This window comes from Hoplias malabaricus, chromosome 2 (assembly GCF_029633855.1).
Source record: "Hoplias malabaricus isolate fHopMal1 chromosome 2, fHopMal1.hap1, whole genome shotgun sequence".
Taxonomy (NCBI): Eukaryota; Metazoa; Chordata; class Actinopteri; order Characiformes; family Erythrinidae; genus Hoplias; species Hoplias malabaricus.
In genome coordinates, this window is record NC_089801.1 from 44,935,330 (window position 1) to 44,956,862 (window position 21,533).

Consider the following 21,533-nt stretch of genomic DNA (forward strand, 5'->3'; position numbering starts at 1 on the left):
GGGAAATCACAAACCATTTATTCAGGGCCAAGATACCTAGAACTACACCAATGACTGCTCCAAGTTGGACAAACATAGCACCCCAGTTTTTCGCCAAATAACTTATCAGCCCTGTAGTCCACTCCGTAACTATTCCAGAAAATTTCAATTATGATTCTAATGTCAAGCCCAGGTGCTTATCTGCAGCGGGTTCCGTGTGACTACATATCCCTCTCTCTGGACACCACTGCTGTCTCCATCACCAAGAGCATCTGAAATGAACCCAACCACCACTTCTGTTGACAATTCTTTCATGTGTCTTCTTTGATGACGAACCAGTCTCAAGGTTAGATATCACCAAACACCACCTGGGCTGTAGCGTCTGTAGACTGTAGCGCAGGCCGGTTTGTGGAGGCCTCCCGAACACTATCTCAAAAAGAGAAAATTTATGTTTAGTTTTCATGCATGTTATCACTAGAGGTGACGACTGAAGCCAGTTCAGCATCAGTTTCCTCTTAACATTTGAGAAGGATATAATTCTGTTATCCTGCCCCGCCAATCTTAGAGCTTTACCACCAATGAGGAACCAGCATGGTTCCTGTTCATGAACCTAATTTGGAACTCTTCGGAGTGTTTACACCAACACAAATTGATTCACAAATGAGAAAATTTAGTTCGCATCTGGAACCAAAACAGAGTTAGAGCCTCAAATAAAGTGTTCACTGTCCAGTTATCTCTTGGGACTGGCACTGAGTTTCGTCAAACCGAAGCTGAAACCAAGCACCCCTCAAACTGCCCCCTTCTGATGTATCTTTTCAGATTATTTCCATCTAATCTAATGGAAATGAGGGTGACCGGTCTGCTGAAGAGTACCAAGATTCCAAGTATCAGAAACAGAACCAGTTAAAGAACCAGAGGTTTTTTGGTGAAAAGTGCTATCAGAGGGGTTGCTGTACAATGCAGCCTAATGTCAGTGTAGTATGCAGCACTAAAGCCTTAGCTCATGCACTGACATCCTGTTCAGAGGTAAAAACACTTTCAAAAATATGTCCATGATCACTAAAGTATAACTTTTACCCTCACATGTGTTCAGCTCTTTGAAATCCATTTGAAAATGTTGAAAAGGGTCAGTGGATGTTCCCTGGTGACATTTGTTGACAGTAGTTTGTTATTCTTGACATTTCTTGTAAAATTTTGTGGAATTCTTAGCAAACCTTTTTGCAAACCACTTCTTGGTAGTTCTTCCAGCAGTCCTCTCACTGACACATGACATACCCATTTGTCAGCTTGTTTAAGTAAGTAATGCTCTGGAAAGAAAGGTCTACTCTCATTTAAACACCAAATGTCAAATTGTTTTGCACTATCTGCTTTTTCTAGAGTTCATTTTAATAATTTTCTAAAGATGAGAGTATAAACAAACTCATTCCTTTTTACCCATTGTGTGGGTGAAAGAGGTAATGTGGCAGTTGCATTAGGTAAGAGCTTAACTTAGAGCTAAAAAAAACAGCTTTAGACTTTCCAGCTGTAGATATGATATTGAATTTCTCATCCATTGCCAGTTAAACTTATGCAAGCTGATCTTATGTCCTCTTTCTGCTAGAAAATACAGAAGTGCCCAAGTATCTTATGCAAGTTCATCAGATGAAAACACAAGCAAACCATTCTCGCATTGCAACATTGGGCTCCCAAAGGAAAACAAACTCCTTCAGAGCTAGTCTCAAGGCTGCATTAGAATTATCAGGTGATTCCACATATACTTGTGGTTGGACTGAAAGGCTGAGAAAATGCTCTCGTTAAATCTATTACTGAAAAATGTGATAAAACATTGGTGCACAGATTTGGATTCTCATTAACTTCAGAATGAACAGCAGGGTTAACTGCTACCAGGTCTTGTGCAGTCTTGGTCTTGGTTACGATTTCTTTTATTTTGGAATCTGGACAGGTGAATTTGGGCAGGGCACAATAATTCCTGCTTTCCCTAATCATTCAGTTTTTACAGAGAAAGAGGAAGAACACAGTATTCACATTAGTAGACTTGGGCTTATTAATTTCTCATATCCTTTCTATATTTTGTGCATCATCCCACTAATTTATAAACATTATCCAGTCTGCCCTGTATCATTTCAGTTTCTTACACTTGTTATATCTTCTGCTGACCCACTGCCACATCACTCTTCTGCTCCAGATATTCTAACCTTTAACTTTTTCAATCTCCCTACATTCAGGCTGCCCCCTCTTGGGAAACCACACTTCTGAACCCATTTTTCCTGTAGAGATTCTTCTCATAAAAAGGCAAACATGACTGCTATATCCACTATCACTTTTTCATACAAGCCCTTGGTCCTGAAGTGCTCCATGCTCATCCTGGTTTCCAGAATCATACTGAATATCACTTTTAAAGGGTTCATAGACCCTGGCCTAAGAATCTATCGGCTTGGATACTTAAGTACTTCTAAACATTGGTGAATTCTCAAACCTATTCACCACAGTTCTCAGAGTCCATTGATTTCAGAGGTCCGGGCAGAGGCCGGTCAGCGTCACTTCCTTCTATGAAGGCATCTGATGTGGGTGTTCAGGAAATGTTCCTGTCACCTCTTGCTCCAGGTAAATGTCTTCCCGAACATGAGAAATCCTAGACGAGCCCCCAGATGGTTTTATATATTTTCTTTACCATTAAAACATAAATGCAGAAGTTTAACCACCACCTTTTTCCAAGCTCAGAGAAACAGAATCACTCACAGACACAAAGTCTCTGTCGATGAATCTCAGTTTATTTCTTGTGAACACACGCTACAATCCATCTTACATAAGCATTTGTGTACATGCAAACAACTTCATGGTTAATTACTAGTCAGATTATATTTTCCCATTAGTAATTATAACTATTTCATACATGAACTAAAGAACATTAGTGTATATCTATTGTCCAGACAAAACTAAGAAAGCAAATTTAAGGACTAGAAGAGACAAGTTTTCTGTGAAGCTGCCACTGCACACACACACACACACACACACAAATGCTCTTTAGAAAAAGCTGCTTCAAAATATTTTAAGGCACTTAAGAATTTGCTTAGATTTGCCATGATATTTTGATCTGAAGAGGTTTGAATGTAGTTTCCTGAGGAAAGACACTGGGTGTGGTCTCTCAGTCACATGATTCATCTCTGTCTGAGGCTCCTCCTCCACGTCTTCATAGTCTGTAAAATCAATCCATTATTATCACTGAGTGAGGACACTCAGCTCGCTCAGAGACAGAGACTCTGCCCTGCATTTCACTCAGAAATACGTCATGATACAGAAGGAAAAGGAGCCCACTCCACATTCACACTGACTTTAAACTCAGAGTCAATATTTTTGCTGTTGGCTTCTGTTTGTTCAGCTGCTCTTTAAGGTCATGGGAGTGAAACAGTGCATAGCTTTATTTCAACAGAAATGTTCATTATGTCAGTCAATAGGTCCCTCCTGTGGTCACTATAAGCACAGCACTCATTTTTGAAATTGTTTCTAACCTCAGAGGCCAGATTACATATCCCTAGTGACAGTAAGTGGGTTAAAAAATAAATTGTCTCTACATACTCTAGGCCAGTTGTTCTCAAACTTTTTAGACCAAGTACCACCTATGATTTTAACCACAGACTTGTGCACCCCTGGTTCTTCCTCTGTTCTGGGGGCATAAGGCAAAATCTTGCTTGAATTTTTGCATGCTTTTGTTGCTTTTTTGTTTAACTGGATATTTGCAATGCTTTACACAATTATAGTGGGAATACAAATACATACTAGGCCTGAACTGAATGTTTTAAACACTATTATACATTCATGAGAACATAAAATGTATGGGCAATAAGCATTTTGAAAGAAATAAAGAAACAGGTAAATTTTAATATCAGTCATGTGCTTCAATAGGCTACAGGTGAAAACAGCCTGTTACACCTGTTTACACATAAAAACCTTTGATTTTCAGTTATGAATAAATTCCTTAACTAAATAGTACATTTTTCAAGGTCATTTGGTGTACCACCTCCTGCTGCTTCATGTACCACTAGTGGTACACATACCACAGTTTGAGAACCACTGCTCTAGGCTTTCTCTCACTTTGCTCATGGCAGAGAAACTGCATTTGGCGGTGTGGTCCCCAAATCATGGAAACAGATGATTAAGGCTGCTCCATGAGTAATATTGACCTATTTTTGCTGTTTCAGATTTTTTAAGGTAAAACTAACTCTAAATACGGGAGATGGCTAAAGGCATGAAGGCCAAAAGTGCTACAAAACTAAACTCCACGAGTTACAAATGAGTTTCTGTTGTATCTGTAACACTTATTGAATAAATGCTGATCCATTTTCGCCACATACAAACAGTAGTTTTTTCCTCAAACATACTGTTCCAACTTAAAAGACGCTGAGCTTTTCCCCCCAATTAATATGATTGGTTGATGAAGTTATGCATCCTCATTATTTGGGTGTTCTTTGCTTTTGCAAAAACAGAAGTGTTTTTCCAAGATTTTGACTACCATCATTTTCTAGCTCTTTTTGTGGCTTGGAAATGATTGCTTGTAAATTGTATTTGTATTGTCCAAGCATTGCATTTTGTAACTCAGCAGACTTTAAATGTTTTAAAGTTTTCCAGCTAATATGTTTTAAGTATCTGTTAGCTCTTGGTTCAGTTTTATTAATCCATAGATTGAGTAATGCATAATCCATACGGTGAGTCTTGTTTACTACACAAGAGTCTTGTACCGACACATATTGAGGGCAGAATAGTCAGTCAGCCTTGTGACTGGTCAGAGAAGATGAGGACCAAAAGATTGGACGAAAATTGTGCTGAGTGTTAGGACAAGGATTGGGCAGCCCTGCTGTAGATCAGATATTTTCAACAAGTTTCCTGTGCCCTTCATTTAAATCAGTTCCTCCACCCTCCACACTCACATTTATCTGAAATGTCCACAACAAGATCAGACACTCACCTTTTTCGCCTCCACCACCCTGTCCAGCAGTGACCACATCATCATAGCACTTTTCTGTCCACTGCACCAACATGGAGATCAATGAGAACAAGAAGAAATAGAGCTGACATTGGGACTGTGTTGAAGCTTCAGTTGAAAATTATTTATCCACATGAAGAAAACATATTGGAGATTACAGTGTTGTTCCATTACAAGTTGTACCTGTTCCTCCAGGTGAGTTCTGGTCAGCGCTGATGACATCACCATAAATCTCTTTTCGTCTAATTTCGTCTATGCCAACACATACAGACACATTTACAAAACATGTTGTAGTGACTTGTAAAGAGAAATCAGTAGAAATCCACCAATTAGCCAAATAGCTCCATAGACCATACAGAAGCACTTTGTAGTTTTAAAATTACAGATTGTAGTCTAAATACTCTGCATTTTTTGCTTCCAGTGGTCACAGGACACTGTTCTTAGTCCAGCACTATGTCCAGTCCAGAGGCGATTGCTCTAAGACTGCAAGGGAAGCTCAGCTTCCCCTAAAATGTCAAAAAATAAGTGATCAAATATATATTGTTGTGTGTACATGTCATTGAGTTAATATGCACTACAATGTGCTCAACATTTGTTCAGAATCAGCTTCTTATCACTGGTAAAGACGCAGCTTTCCTCTCAATCATTCCCGCGGCATCACAGTGCTTTAAACAGTGAGGACGCTGAGCATCCACAGAGATCAATAACGAAGCAGCCAAATGCAGCGAAACGAGTCATTGGATAAGTGCTGGGCTTTGTCCCGCCCATTGGACGCTCAGCGTCTCTGGGGGTCTATGGGGCAGTGGGCTGGCCTCGGCTGGCCCGGACGCTCAGCTTCTGCATGATGATTGGATGATCTGTCTGAGGCTGAATCCCTTTTTGATTGACAGCGAAATGAGCGAATCAGCGATCCTTTGGTGTAAAGATCCGTGGGAGCATTACATTTTCATTCTGTTCTGAGTTGAACCGGAGAATTTCTTAATCCTCTTAGCATCATTTTCTTTGTTAAAAACGACTAGCGACAAATCGAGCTTCTATTTCTGGTGGGTTTTTTTGTAGCTGCTTGTGTTTGGAGACTGACTTCTATTACTCTTTCTGACTTCTATCACAGTTTCTGTCCAGCGGGTGCTGCTGAGCCCCTCCACCGTCACAAAGCACTCACAGTCGGACACACTTCACATGGGCCAAGGCCGTTTAAGCAGCCTAGCTCTGCTGGCCATTGAGAGGACACTAGTCAAGTCCCTGGAAAAGACGCCTTGTTGGTACGACAGGGTCACAGATCATTTTCTTGAAAAGGAACGGAGGGTAGAGTTTACGTATAAATAAACCAACACATTTTATGATGTAGGCCGAAATTGAGCTTCCCCTCCTTGAAAGACCAGCATCCGCCACTGGTCCAGTCCTAACATGGTATCATGGTTCCAGGTCCTGTTCAAAACCCATTGAGTCTTTTGAGTATTTCCCATCATACACCCAATGGACTCTGTCCCGAATCAGCCAATCAGGATGAAATTCACCACTCTACATCACCAGAGTACTGTGTGCTCCTGTGTCCCTTTGTACAGACTGTTTGTTCGACCTTGACATGGTGAAATAATGCCCTTGATTATTCAGTGTGTATTTAATACATTCATGATATTTTTTCTCATTTTTGCCTTAGTGCTGAAGTAGGATTATTAATCCTAGAATTTCAGTCTGGGCCAGATCTGTCAGGAGTCATCCACAAATCAAGACAATAACAGAAACAGGCTTTATCCACATTCAAAACCTTGTGTACACGTCCAGCTCTGAGAATATGGAACCATTATGAAATTAAAGCTCTTCAGAGATGAGACCACCATAAGTCCCCTCTCTGCCAAAACTGACCAATTAATCAATTTATCTGTGATATTTCTCTTACTCAAGAGTAGCTCCTCATCCCCATCCTCATATCCTGAACGCTGTTCTTCAGAGAGGATACTCCCTGTTAGAGGAGAGAAGTACAGTCATGAACAGGGGGTTATGGTTGGAAATGTTCACTGTATAATAACATGCTCCGGCAACATCACATTCACCAAGAGAACGTTACAGGCCTGAATCCCCATCCCCTGAGGGGGTATTATTTGCCAACTTCTTCCTCAGTTTTCCATTAATGATCACTCCAAAACAAACACAAACAATATTCTGCTTGTGCCACTACATATAGTTTACATTTGTTCTTTAATGACTGTTAATACCGATCACGACTTGTTATACTGATTCAGATCTTCAGTCATGTGACCAGCTTGCTTCTCACTCACTCTGTCACTTATTCAATTAATGAATCATTCACTCTCTAATTGAATCTAATATTTGTCCAGTCACTTACTCACACACTCGGGCCACTCATTAATTTATTATTTGCTGTCTTATACACTCATTTATTCACACATATTCATTTGGTCATTCATTCTGTAACTCACTCATTTGGTGTCACTTATTTATTCACTGAGTGACTTCATCATGCAGGCTCTTGTTTATTCCCTCAGCCTACTCTTGTTTTGGTCATTAACTTATTCATTTAGACACTAATTTGGCTTTTAATATGTCAATAATTTAGTCATTAATTCACCCAGTTGCTTACTCAGTACTGTACTCTCTTATCACACTGTCATTCATTCATTCATTGTCTGTACCCGCTTGTCCACTCAGGGTCGCAGTGGGTTCAGAGCCTACCCCGGAATTACTGGGTGCATGGCAGGAACACGCCGTGGAGGGGGTGCCAGGCCTTCACAGTGCAACACACACATTATGGACACTTTTTGAGTCACCAATCTACCTACCAATGTGTGTCTTTAGGGAGGAACCCGGAGGAAACCCACACGGACATGCCACAGCAAACTCCTCACAGACAGTCACCCAGAGCAGGACTTGAACCCACAACCTCCAGGCTCCTGGAGCTGTGCGACTGCGACACTACCTGCTGCACCACCGTGCATCCCATCACTCACATCACAGTCATGTAATTTGTCATTCACTCACTCATTCAGACATCCTGTCACACTAACTCATTAAATAGATTAATTGATCTGCGACGTCCACCTACAAACACAACATTTCTTTAACACTCCCGGGCCGCTCTGTGGTGCCTGTCTAACGCTATGGCACTGCTCGGAACTGCTGGTCTTTATTGAAATTATACCGAATAAGATGAAAAAAATCACTGGAGTTACACATAGATCCCAATTTATTATCACACATATCTAAGCACCTGCTACGTCGCAAGCTTTTTACAGGGGTCAGCAGGTAGGCACCTCTCTTTATTCAGTGTTTTGCTTAATTAAACCAATAACACCTCTGGAGTTCTCAACAAGTATGTCTTATGTCCCACCCCTCCAAGTTTTTTTTTAAACAAATTATCAGCCTTTTAACCACATCATCCTCCCTGGTGACTAAGGATGTACCTAGCCCCACAAGCACCTTTAATGCACGCTTAGTGCTACCAGGACTCTATACTCTACCTAAAGAACATACACACTATAGTCCTATATTCCACTGATACACGTAAATTCACACTGGACTCCCTGGTGACTGAGGTTATACTAATCCCTACTGGCCCAATTTATGTGTGTTCAGTGAACTTTGTACAGTACATCAAGCACAGAAACTTCAAGGCAGCGGGTGCACTTTTATACACACACACACAATATGGTACCCCATTATGCCCTGCTGCAAAACAAGCTTTAGTACACTGCACCACCTCTTGTATCTCAGTTAACTGCGTTAACATCCATTCACAGTCTATGATGCCCACTGGCAGAATTTCTGCTGGCAGCTTCAGTCCTTTTGTGACTTCTTTATTGGAATGCACACTATGAAAAATGCTCTTCTAAATCCTTTCTCCAAGCTTCAAACTCCCAGACGTCTCCTTAATGTCCTAAACAAGGTATTAAAAGAATCACTAAAAATGCTCTAGCCCACTCTGTTGTCCCCTCCTCTTCCTCCTAACCTCTGCTCTTGTCTCATCAACTCACTTCTAACCTCTTCTTACAAAATCATAATACCCTCTTTTTCCTTCTCGGTTCCTTGCTTCCACTGTTTCTTCAGTAACGATGACTCCTTAACTAGTTTGACCATTTCTGCCTGCCATTTTGACTGCTGGTCTAGCATCTGCCACTTGCTCTCCTGCTCTGCAGATAGATGCATCAGAGCCAGTTTGATTACATGTACATTACAGTGTAAACATTTTAGGCAGGTGTGGAAAACATGTTGCAAAATAAGAATGCTTTCAAAAAATGGAAGTGTTAATAATTTGCTTTATCAATTAACAAAATGCAAAGTAAATGAACAAAAGAGCAGACTTTGCCTTCAAAACAGCATCTGTTCTTCTAGGTTCTACAGTAGTACAAATTTTATAGGATTATAGTCAGATAATCAGTTTGACTAACCAAATATACCAAACAGATGACAAAGATCATATATATATAGGTCAAAACACTATCAAGCTAAAACAGAAGCAAGTGTGTAGGAGTCTCAAAAGGGCATCATGGCAAGACTGCACAGCAGCAAGACACAATGTAGTTAGTCATACTGCATCAGCAAGGTCTCTCCCCTTGCAAAGTCTTTCAAAAGATTAGGGTTTCAGGATGTGCTGATCTTTTGAAAAAGCACAAAGAAATGGGCAGTGTTGAGGACCTTACATGCAGTGGTTAGCCAAGAAAGCTTGCAGCTGATGAAAAACACATCATGCTTTCTTCCCTTCAAAATCAGAAGATTTCCTGCAATGCCATTAGATCAGAACTAGCAGAAACCTGTGGTACCAGGTGCACCTAACTTCTTTTCAGAGATGTTTGGCCTGAAGTGGTCTTCATAGAAGATATACAGCCAAAAAAGCCACACCTTAAACATGGAAACCAGGGGCCAGTTGTACAAAACACCTTAAGCTTTCCCCTGACACTTAAGGGTTAATTTCTCCTTAACTGAGGGATTTATTTTAGGGTGTTGCATAGTATCCCCTAAAAGAATTCCTTACATTAGGAAATGTGATAAAGGATTTTTTATACGGGAGTAAAATCTATTTTATGTTATCGCAACAAAAAAAACAAAAGAAAACAAGAAAAAGACAATCCTGGAGGAATACAATAAAAGCAGACGGGTTAGGGCATTTGAAACTCATTGAATGATGTGGCACACTGTTGACTTGTGGACATGAAATGCCTCACCTATTACTGACTGGAAGGATCTCGTAACATAAAATCCGACAGAAATCATTAACTGCATTTCTGAAGGAATAGCACAGCTGCAGAAAGTAGCATGATCCAACTCGATTAAACAAATCATGAATTGACTGCAGATCAAATGTATAATTTAAAATCAACTGCTCATAATTAAGCGTATCCAGTGGGTTCTCCCAGTTGTGGAATACTCTCCTCGGGATATGTTCATTTATTGCAATAAACTCGGCCATGTTGCGGTTAAGACAGTATCAGAGGTACCTTAAGTTGTTTTACTTAGTTTAGTTGCTAAGGTGTTTTGTGCAACGATTTAATAAGGGACTCCTTAAGATGAGGAAAAAACTTTAAATACATAAGTGAACATTTTAAGGAAACATTAACGAAAAGTTTTGTGCAACCGGTTTTAATTTAAGGAAAACTTAAATTGGACTTTAGCAGACCGGCCCCAGGTCAAGCAACTCAACTATGCAGAAAAATGGCAGCAGGTGCTCTGGATTGAGGAGTCAATATAAAAATATTGGAATATTTGGTTTTAACAAAAGGCAGTTTGCTGAAGGGCAGGAGAGCAGTACAATAATGAGTGTCTGCAGGCAAGAGTGAAGCATGGAAGGGGTACCTTGCCAATTTGGAGTTCCATTTCAGCAAAGGACTTGGGGATTAGTTCAGGATTAATGGGTGTGCTCAAAACACTTTGATCAGTCAATCAATCAATCACTAATAGTCACTTGGGAACTCTTCTCTTACTAAATCTATCGCTCACTCTGTCACTCTGCTTAGGCCACTGATTTATTAGTTCAGTTATGTGGTCTTATTCAAGCACCAACTTACTTGTTCTATCCCTCACTCATTCGTTCACATTTTAATTGACCTGCTTATTCATTCATTCACTCTGTCACAAACAAGCTCACACACTCACAATCCTGTCCCACAAATCTGTCTCTCTATCTCTCTCTCACCAGAAATAGAAGATTTACAGGAATGATGCAGGTTAAATGTAGCTCCTAAATATATGTTTTTCAGCAGAATTACACAATAACCATAATGTAAATCTTATCTAACTCAATCTGTCACTGAACTAATTTTCTCTTATTGTAAATATGCAGAAATAGTGATTTATTACAGAAAAATAAACACCCTTTTAATCACAGAATCATGGCATGTTTTCCATGATCTCAGATGTAAGTAAACTTTAATGTAATAAAGTAAATTTACTATAGAACTCTCCACATATCACTGACCGCTTTGAGTGGAGGGGATTCTTTTAGTGGTGTGTCTGCGGTCGATCTTCTCATAGACTGCTTCAGTCAGAGTCTTACGCCTCCTCTTAGAGAGCACTGTGAGAGACACAGAGAGAAACAGGGAGCCAGGTCAGTAGAAGAGAAGACTGATGACAGATTGAAGGACTAATGATGTTTAGAGAAAGTACAGAAAGTGGACTGTAGATGATTTCTGAATCTCTCTACCTCTCCTGAGCACTCTGTTCTGATAAAACAGCACAAACAGAAGCACTAAGGCCAGGAAGAGCAGCGCTCCCAGCACCAGGAGAGACACTGGATAGATGAAGGGAACAACTGGTAGAGGAGGGACTGTCTGAGCAACTGGAAAAAAAACACAAACATAGAAAAATGAAGTAGAACACAAACACATTAAGAAATAATTTTCAGTTTAAAAAAGTACTTGTGGTGGTGGTGATGGAGGAGGTTCTTGTGACTGCAGCAGCAGGGGACTCAGATAAATCTGTAAATAGAAATAATAAAAACAATACAATAAATCCAAAAGCACATAGAATAGAAATACACATTGGACAAAGTGAAGTCATACATTACAAGTGCCCACAATTTACCTTTAGCTTTATAATTTCAGAATGTTTTACAGTTCAGCTTGTGGATTATTAACAGTGATGGATGAAGGTGTTTAGACTGATGTCTGAAACTCCAGACTCCAGTGGTCTCTGACCTGCACAGGTGACATGGCATGAACATGGCATGTGTGAGACTAGTATTAGATGCTAATAACTAAAGGGTATCACTGCACCTTTCAGTGAAGCTTTATTTACCCTGGGGTACAGCAGTTTTGATTAAAGAAACAAAGTCCTAACTCCAGTGGTCTCTGACCTGCACAGGTGACTCCAGCGTCCTGTCTGTGGGAGCGGTCAGTGTGGTTCTTCAGGGAATGAGGACAGTCCCACAGGTGAATCTCATTCCCTCTACACTTCACTCTGTTCAGCCAGATCGGCCCTTCACCAGCACCAAAGACAGCACTCCCATCAGCCCTCAGCGCTGGCCCACAGCCCAGCTGCCTGCAGACCACCTGAGCGTCCCTGATGTCCCACAGATCATCACTGACAGACCCCCACTTAGAGTTATAATACACCTCCAGTCTCCCAGAGCAGCTTCCCTCTCCTCCACTCAGTCTGAGAGGCAGGTGATCTACAAAACACATGAAGACTGTTGATATAATATATATATAAAATAAATATAATATAATGTATAGTAACATGCTGAAATATATTTTTAGATTCCTACAATCCCAATAAACTTTTGACAGTGTAGGCCAGAGTAAGTGTTTTATAACTAACCTAGAAAATCCACATTAGCAGACTATCTTATGTAAAACAATTACATGAAGGGCCTAACCTGAGCAGCCCTTCTGGAGGCGAGATGAAGAGCATTTCTGTCGAGGGTGTGACTGGCTTGGATCTTCTGTAAGGAAAAAAAAGGTAAACACCCAGATCCCATGTCTGTCTATCAGAAGATTTACTTTATGAATTCATGACAACATTTATCTAAAATTGACTGCCAATCAGTAACAGCACTATAATCTGTAGAGAGAAACAACCTACCTGAGCAGGTGATGAGAGCCACCTCATTGCGATTATTATACCTTTTCTGACCCCAGGGTGAAGATGGACAGTGCCCCAGGGTGGGGTCATGTTTCCTACATTTCACTTCATCCAGCCAGTAAAGAGCTGATTCCACTCTCGCTGTGCCCCAGGATACACTGCCAGTTCCTCCACAGTTTAGGTCTCGACAGATCACACTGGGTGTTTCATCAGACATGTGATTTACACACACATTACCCCAGGTCCCATTGTAGAACACTTCCAGGTTCCCCTCACAGCCCTCAGTGAGTCTGATCTCCTTATACTCTGTTGGGAGGAAAATGAATAAACACAGTGCTACATAAAGTTACTTTTAGTTTTACCTAGTATAACAGTATGCCGCTCCATCACTCCAGAGAACACAGTTCTACTGCTCCACAACTCAATGCTGGATGGATTTTAACCCTCCAGGTGCTGCCTAATATTGAATTTGTAGAGCTTAAGCTCATGTGCACCTGCTCCATATCCCCAAATTAATTTCATACTTTTCTACACACACACATCTGAAACAGCCATGTTCACAATGGACAAAATACATAATGGCTGAATTCACTAATTATACGGTGTCTTCAAACATGTGAACATCGGCCATGACACTATAATCACCTCCTTATTAGGTGTCTAGTAAAAATAGCACTTGGCTGGTCTAGTAAAAATACATAGTGAATGTTCATAACATTCTCCAGTGATGCATAACATTTAAGTATTATCAGCGTCAGAACCAAATGTCAGTTAAGTATGGCACAGAATCTTACCTGAACACACTACCCCTACATCCTCCTCATGTCCACATTCACCCCCTTCACTCAGCTGATATCTGCAGTTCCACAGGGACGTCTCATTCCCCTCACACTGCACCTCGTTCAGCCATATGGGTCCAGTTCCAGGTCCAAACCGGGCTGGTACCGGGGCACTGAGGGCCTCTCCACACTGCAGCTGTCTGCACACCACCTGCGCATCCTTAATATCCCACAAGTCACCACACACTGTCCCCCATGAGCCGCTGTGAAAGACCTCCAGCCTTCCTGCACACGCTCCTCCAGAACCCACCAGTCTGACGGCTAGATCACAAAACACATGCAAAACAAATTCAATACATCACTTCATCCCAAAACATGATGGCCTTATTTATTCCTCTGGTTATGAGAATTATGTTAAGGTTAATTTGTGTATGTATTAATCAGAGCAGTGGTGTAACACGTACCAGAGCAGGTGATAGAGAGCTGTTCTCTGGAGCTGCAGTTTACTACTTCTGCACTGCTGCAGTTCCCCAGATAAGCTTCACTCCCAGAGCAGCTGAAACCCCTCACACACGTGTGTGTGTGTTCAGGACTGGATGAAGAGGAGGGGGAGAAGTTGAGCACAGAGCCACAGCCCAGCTGTCTGCAGACCACAGAGGCCTCAGACACACTCCAGGAGTCCAGCAGAACTCTCCTCCAGTCCTGACTGAAGTACACCTCCACCTCCCCCTCACACTCCCTCCCTCCAGACAACCGCACTCGCCCCTCATGAAGAGCCAGAGAGGATTCTGGAGAGGAGAATGATGAGTTAAATAAAGCATTAATCTAAATTTACATTATACTATATATTACTCTAAGAGGATATGAACAGTTTTAGATCTTACTCGTGCAGATGACTCCAGCGTCCTGTTTATGAGAGCATGCAGCTCGACTCCATGATGAAATGGGACATTGTGACAGGTGTGTTTCGTTTCCCTGACAATCAAACACATCAGCCCAGATCCGGTCACTCCCCTCCCCAAACCAGTCTGACCCCAACACAGCCACAGCACTCCCACACTTCAGCTGACCACAGAGGACACTGGCAGCTCTCATATCCCAGCTTCCATCACACACTGTGCCCCACTCACTGAGATACTGGAGCTCCACTCGACCAGAACACGAGTCCCAGCCCTGCACCAGACGAGCTTCTGTGTGACCTGAATGAACATCATATTACAGGAATTAGCTCAGATAAGTGCAGACCACTGCTCACAAAGTGTGACAAGCAGAGAAGAGAACTTTTAAAATAGAGTTTAAATATTTATACTTTACCAGAACACACCAGTCCCACATCATTATCATGAGTGCAGTTGTGTCTGAGTGAAGATGATATTGGGCAGGAGTAAATCTGAGGTTCATTTCCTCTACAGTGAAGCTCCTCTGACCACATCTGGACCTCCCTTTGGCCAAAAGCAGCTGCTCCCAGCACCTCCACAGGACGTCCACAGCCCAGCTCTCTACACACAACTTCTGCATCTTTCTGATCAAAGTCAGCATCACAGACTGTGCCCCATGTGTTCCCATGAAGCACCTCCACTCTCCCAGAGCACAGGTGAGGACCATCAGTGAGTCTGGACTTTCTGTGAGCTGTGTGTATTTCAGTTACATTCATTATGTGAAATTCACCAAATACACATCATTGTTTATTTTAAGTTTACTAGGGAACATAAAGCAGTGTGTTCTTTGTAGGTGTTCAGCATTTGTGCTCACTTATAGAATAAAATATAAACTATATGATATATGACAGTGGTGCCCAACATTTTGTATATGATTACTTGCGTTTGTGTGTTTATGTAACTTTGTGTAGTTTTATTTTTTATTTAATAGTTAATACACTTCATATACTAATGACAGAGTTAATGAATGTGATACAAATATAATATGGAATTCTACATAAAATCATGTAGTGGTGTGTTTCCTGCCTCAAGACAAATAGAAGTTTAAAAAATGTGGGGCATGTGTTCAGCGGTATTTCAGTTGGACTTCTTAATTGTAATGGACCTAAAGGGGGCCCTTACGTGAATTAAGCTAAAAAGTGGGAGAGTGAAATATTCCCTCATCTCTAATTTTTTATATATTTTTTTTTAAATGAAGAAATGTGTCAAGAGTGAAAAGCTTACAAATCAGGGAGACTATCTGGAATAAATTAATAAAATATTCCAGGGAAGACATCCATGAAATCTAATTTGATGTAAGAGCGGCTGAATAACGTCACATACATCCAAAAACTGGTACACTCCAGGCCAAATTGAATCACTAATTTAATTCATGGAAGTATTACATGCTATTAGGCATGTTTCAGTCATGGGTGAACAGTTTGAGACTCGGACTCGAGACAATCTTAAGTCGCAAAAAAACAGTGACTTCAGGCTCGACTTGAGGCTCGCCTTCAAATGACGACATGGACTCGAGATATGGGACTCGTGAACAATCTCTGTGTAATGTAATTTATTATTATTATTACTATAATTATTGTTTTATGTATATCTTTATTGTTTGTTTAGTGACCTGCATTTAGTTCCTTCCAAGCGCAACTAAGCGCATGCGCGCAACCACAGATATCAGCACTGACAACGGTCACCCGCTGTAGCTGAGACTTTTTTCGCTCAATTTGGTTATAAAACATAATTCTTATTATTGCTTAAATTTAGCTGGATTTTTATTTATAGCGGTACATGGACTAAGCCTATAGGCTGCATATCTATTTGTAATTATCTGATTAATTTGGCCGATTGCTGTTTATTTTACTGTGCTGTATGCAGCAAAGCACAACCTACCGAATTAAATGTAGTATATTTTTATTCTTGCTTTACAAGAAATTTCCCGTTTAACAATAAAATAATGTCCACTCGCAGTGGCTTAGCCCAAACTAGTCCAAGCCCCCCTCAGCCAAGTGCTAATTTCTCCGCTTGAGAGTTGAGATTCGACTTGGACTCATAATGAGAGACTTGAGACTTGACTTGGACTTGCCCCTCAAAGACTTGAGACGGACTTGCAAAAAAATGACTAGTGAACATCCCTGTGGGTGAATAATTTTTCATCCAGTGAGCTTATGTTGTAGTTTTTAATAGTGTGCACTGCTGGAAAATGTAGTTCTATTTTGGGTAATATTTATTCAGTTAGATCATTTTCACACGTGCATTTTTTTTTGTCTGGTTGAATCAGTTTCTGGTTTGTATTCACCCTTGGTGTGATTTGTTTGAGCAGGTGTGAATACAGTAATTGCACTCAGGTGTGGACCAAAACAACCATACTGAGAATAAGTGGTCTTGAACCAGTCCCTAACAATCTTAGGACCGGTTTCTTTGTGGTGAGAATGTGATCCAGCCAAGAGATCCCACCCAACTATCAGATATAGGCTGCAACTCTAAACGTCTCCTGTGTCCAGGTGTGCTTTGTATCAGACACAGCCCAGCATAAGGTTTAGTCGTTAATCAGAGAAACACATCAGAGATATGCTGTCCAGAACACAGGATGTTCTTCCTATATTTATTTTGGTGCTTTGTCCCAGGACAGTTTTGACCAATACTGAAAACTGCCGTAATGGGCTTTCACACATACCTAGTTTGGTCTAGGTCTTTGGAATTTTCATTTTGATCTGAACCACATTATCATAGCAGTAGATCACTGTACAGACCAAACACATAGCATTTGAGTTAACTTATGGCTTAGTTGCAGTACTGGGGGGTGTTGTGTTGACCAGACATGATCCAACTGTAATGAGCCAAGCATGGCTCGGGTCACGGCACATATCATTTGGGCCATTTGTTCCACAACACACCTGATATCTGTCCTATTTAAGGTGGACTTGTGGAGTTGAGGCAGCCAGACTCACCCTGAGGCAACAATGTCATTTAAGGCCAAATGTGAGCCATAAAGGAACTGTAGATGTGCCAAAGTGAATTAGCTGCTTGTAACATAAGCATTGCATATGTAGGTATGTTTGCATATTACATAAGAAATATCATGATCAGGGCCACAAATAGCAATAGAATTGACCATGGGCCGACATCTCATACCCCTCAACAATCCAATCAGTGTCAAGTATGGGGAGACGAAGCTCTCATGATGTAGGGACATACAAAGTCGTTAAGTCCACTCGCTCATATGCAGTGTGAAACTAGATCTAACTGGATCTAATATATACAATATATGTCCTGATAAACCAGTTAACAAAGGAGACTGAAACATGAGCATTACACTGAGTCTCTTTACAACAGAGTTCTGTTTTACAGAAGATTTATAATAAAGAACCTGACCATTCTCAGAGTAAACACCTTTTCTTTCTCCTCTCAGTTTTCTCCCTAATGTTCATCCTGTTCCTCCACAGTGATCTCAAGATGAACAGTGAGAGAAAGGGCTTGTGTTGTGAGAAGTATAAACCAGTCGACTTCTTTTAGTGAGAAACTATATGATCTGCTCCTTCATTCTGAAAAGTGTTTGGCTGTTTCACTTCCCTACAGTCTGTATTTACACATCTCTCATGTCTCTGTTCAGGAACACTGGTGTAAAAGAGTCTTGTTATTGAATTTTTAAGAATTCTTTTCATTGATTTTGTCTCTGCTTTGACACAATCCAGTGACACCAGATGATTAAAAAACTGCAGTATCTGAATGTCCCTTCACTCTTTATCCGCTGGGTGCACAGCTTTTTAAGTAACAGAGTGCAAGCTGTTAAGATAGGTAAGGTCCTCTCTTCAACTGCTACTATTAACACCGGCGCACCACAAGGCTGTGTTCTCAGCCCTTTTCTGTATACGTTGATCATAGGCTTATCATGACTTCCTGTCATTAGAAAGCTAATGACACTTCATGTAGCATCTTCATTGCTTCTGTTCCTCTACAGAAACATAATTGAAGCTATTATGCTGTATTGCTCAATGTGTTTCCTTACCATGTTAAAAAATTCAAATTACAACAAGCTGTCACCCATTTCATATATTGCCTCAAAAAATGATAGGTCTCCCTTCACACAACCTGCTACATTTGATCAAAAAGGCTATGTTAAGAAAGGCCACCATAACAGTACAAGACCCTGATCACCCACTGTATACTAATACTAGTTTATGCTTACTCCCATCAGGCAAGAGATACAGAACACTAGTTAATGTAAATCAGCTCTTAACAAGCAACCTTGCTGAAATAGATGTTCTAAAGTCCGTTCTCAATGAAATAACATATATGTTAGCCTCTGAATTTTTTTATCTATCAATCAACTATAATTACACTCTGTGATTTCACATGAAAGGACTGGCGCCCCCTCCAGGGTGTATTCCTGCCTTGCGCCCAGTGATTCCAGGTAGGCTCTGGACCCACCGCGACCCTGAACTGGATAAGCAGTTACAGATAATGAATGAATGAATGAATGATTTCACATGAACTGTGTTTCATGTGATGAGTGACAACAGTTTACCTGAGCAGACGACTCCAGCATCATCATCATGCTCACAGTAATCATTACTCCACTTTAATGTGTCACACTCTATCAGTGAATACTCATCTCCTCTACAGAACGTATCATACATCCAGACTGGTCCTGATCCTGCTCCAAAGTGAGCATCACGCACTAGTTGCACAACTTCCCCACAGCCCAGTTCTCTGCACACCACTGTAGCAGAAATATCATTCCAGTAAAAATCACACACTGTTCCCCACCATCTTTCATGAAAAACCTCCACTCTCCCAGCACAGCGACTGTCTCCATTCACCAACTTCACATATTCTAGAGAAAGAGAGAGAGAGAGAGAGAGAACTTCAGTCTGCACCTAAACCATAGATCCATAAAGTGCAGAATGTACAGTGTTCAATGCAGTGATGAAACATATTTGAAAGCAGTTTGGTCATAATATGCAAAAGTTTTTAACCCTCCAGAATTTTCTATATTTCTACAAGAACTTGACCTAAAACAAGGTACCAATCATCACGTGTGAGTGTGCACTCTGTTATATATAAAAGGGTCTGAAACCGCTTATCCAATTCAGGGTCGCTGTGGGGCCGGAGCTACCCTGAATCACTGGGCACAAGGTGGGAACACACCCTGGAGAGGGTGCCAGTCCATCACAGGGCGACACACACTCACACTTTTGAGTCACCAATCCACCTACCAACGTGTGTTTTTGAACTGTGGGAGGAAACCGGAGCACCCGGAGGAAAGCCATGCGGACACGGGAAGAACACACCAACTCCTCACAGACAGTCACCCAGAGCGGGTCTCGAACCCACAACCTCCAGGTCCCTGGATCTGTGTGACTGCAACACTCCCTGCTGCACCACAGTGCCACCAACACTCAAAATATGATCTTCACAAAATGTTTGTGGAAACAGTACCATGGCACGAAAAAATGAGATTTTTGAGGACCTCAGAAAAATATTTTTTGCATCATTTTCTTCAAATAAATGACTGGGTTTAGTTTTGTTGACTTGTTTATTAAATTAAAGTTGTGTATAATCATTTTCAGGATTTATGTGAAATCTGATGATGTTTTAGTTTACATTTACACTAAAATATTATAAATTAAAAATGCTTCACACACTTTCAAGGTCAACTGAATATATAATCACCTGACAGTTTCTCCTGGAAGGTGAGGAGATAAGGAATAAGATCATGAGTAATTTTTGTGTATTAGAAAAGGAGATGTGAAACGAGAAGTGCTGGCACTTCAGGAAAGTATGTTTTTTGATATTATAACATGCTACTGGTATATAGAAACACTCCACATTAAACACACACCAATAAAAACTTATTAAACAAGAATTTAAAGCATTTATTGCAAGAGATTTAGTTGAAAGTGTACTCACGAGCTGTGGAGAGAGTGAATGTTGAGAAGACTAGAATAAGAGACACACAGCTGTCCATCTCCCTCTGACCTGCACACAGTCCATTCACCTCAACAGCAGAACACACTTCACCTCCACTCCCCCAGAGAGACTGAAGAAACAGAGAGAGAGAGAGAGAGAGAGAGAGAGAGAGAGAGAGAGAGAAAGAGAGAGATTGATTTCCCAGCTGCCAATCACACAGCTGGATTTGAAAACTAATAATCTGTGAATGTTCTGGTCAGCTGAGGTCACTGCTGTTGTCCTAATGTGACTTCTGTCCACGCCACGTTCTATTTATCTTCATTAAACATTAAGCCTTTGCTTCTCTGGGCAGCTTTAACTTCCAGCTAAATAAGAACAAACATCTTTGTGAGTGAGGGAGAATTTATGACGTGGGATTATACATTTCTAAACTCCGCAATTTCTAATTCTTCTGATGCACACTCAGACAAACAACACATGATGATGTCAAGGCACCGGACACATCACCAGTAAATTTACTCAGGCTCCAGACATTTTATCAATGACACCAGCTTGTTTACTCTTGGAAGCTAGCTTCAAAATGTGTGTAGACCTAAAACAAGTTAAAAGTGCTTCATTGAATATGATGATGCTTCTCTGGCAGCTTGAGCAGAAAGAGTCAAACATAGAGAAATTAAGATTAATTATTGTGATGACATGCTTAAGGTTGTTTATGTGGTGCACTGATTATTTTATTTTCTGTTCTCTTTTAGGTACCATTCAGGATGTTACACTTCATGAAGAGCAGAGGCAGTGGCTACATGAAGGAGCAAAAGTGAGAGAGAAGGCGGGTGACATAGAGGAGCTGGTGTGGGTGTTAGACCCACAGCTTGAGAGCTAACTACTGTAGTTTATGCTTTTGAGTTAAGTTTAAGGGTTAGC

At 40.9% G+C, this 21,533-nt stretch overlaps 1 protein-coding gene across 3 annotated transcripts; it reads right to left on the reverse strand.

The window, feature by feature from the left end:
• Window positions 1–3,036: 3,036 nt before the first annotated feature.
• LOC136686219 (antigen WC1.1-like) lies at window positions 3,037–20,736 on the reverse strand. Of its 3 annotated transcripts, XM_066659843.1 has the most exons (16): window positions 20,613–20,730; window positions 19,228–19,536; window positions 15,088–15,402; window positions 14,658–14,972; window positions 14,238–14,561; window positions 13,789–14,094; window positions 12,995–13,300; window positions 12,789–12,854; window positions 12,267–12,581; window positions 11,830–11,889; window positions 11,616–11,750; window positions 11,391–11,486; window positions 6,861–6,923; window positions 5,144–5,212; window positions 4,943–5,003; window positions 3,037–3,176 (listed from the first exon to the last, which is right to left on the reverse strand). In XM_066659843.1, exons 1-15 carry the CDS (start codon window positions 20,668–20,670, stop codon window positions 4,984–4,986), a joined length of 2,757 nt encoding a protein of 918 aa, XP_066515940.1. In that variant the 5' UTR covers window positions 20,671–20,730; the 3' UTR covers window positions 3,037–3,176; window positions 4,943–4,983. The 3 variants fall into 3 exon arrangements, 2 of the variants coding, with proteins under 2 accessions (XP_066515940.1, XP_066515941.1); XM_066659844.1 differs by lacking the exon at window positions 19,228–19,536 and having other exon boundaries at window positions 20,613–20,736; XR_010800290.1 differs by lacking the exons at window positions 3,037–3,176; window positions 4,943–5,003; window positions 5,144–5,212; window positions 6,861–6,923; window positions 11,391–11,486 and adding an exon at window positions 11,996–12,108 and having other exon boundaries at window positions 11,679–11,750.
• Between the last annotated feature and the right edge of the window lie 797 nt (window positions 20,737–21,533).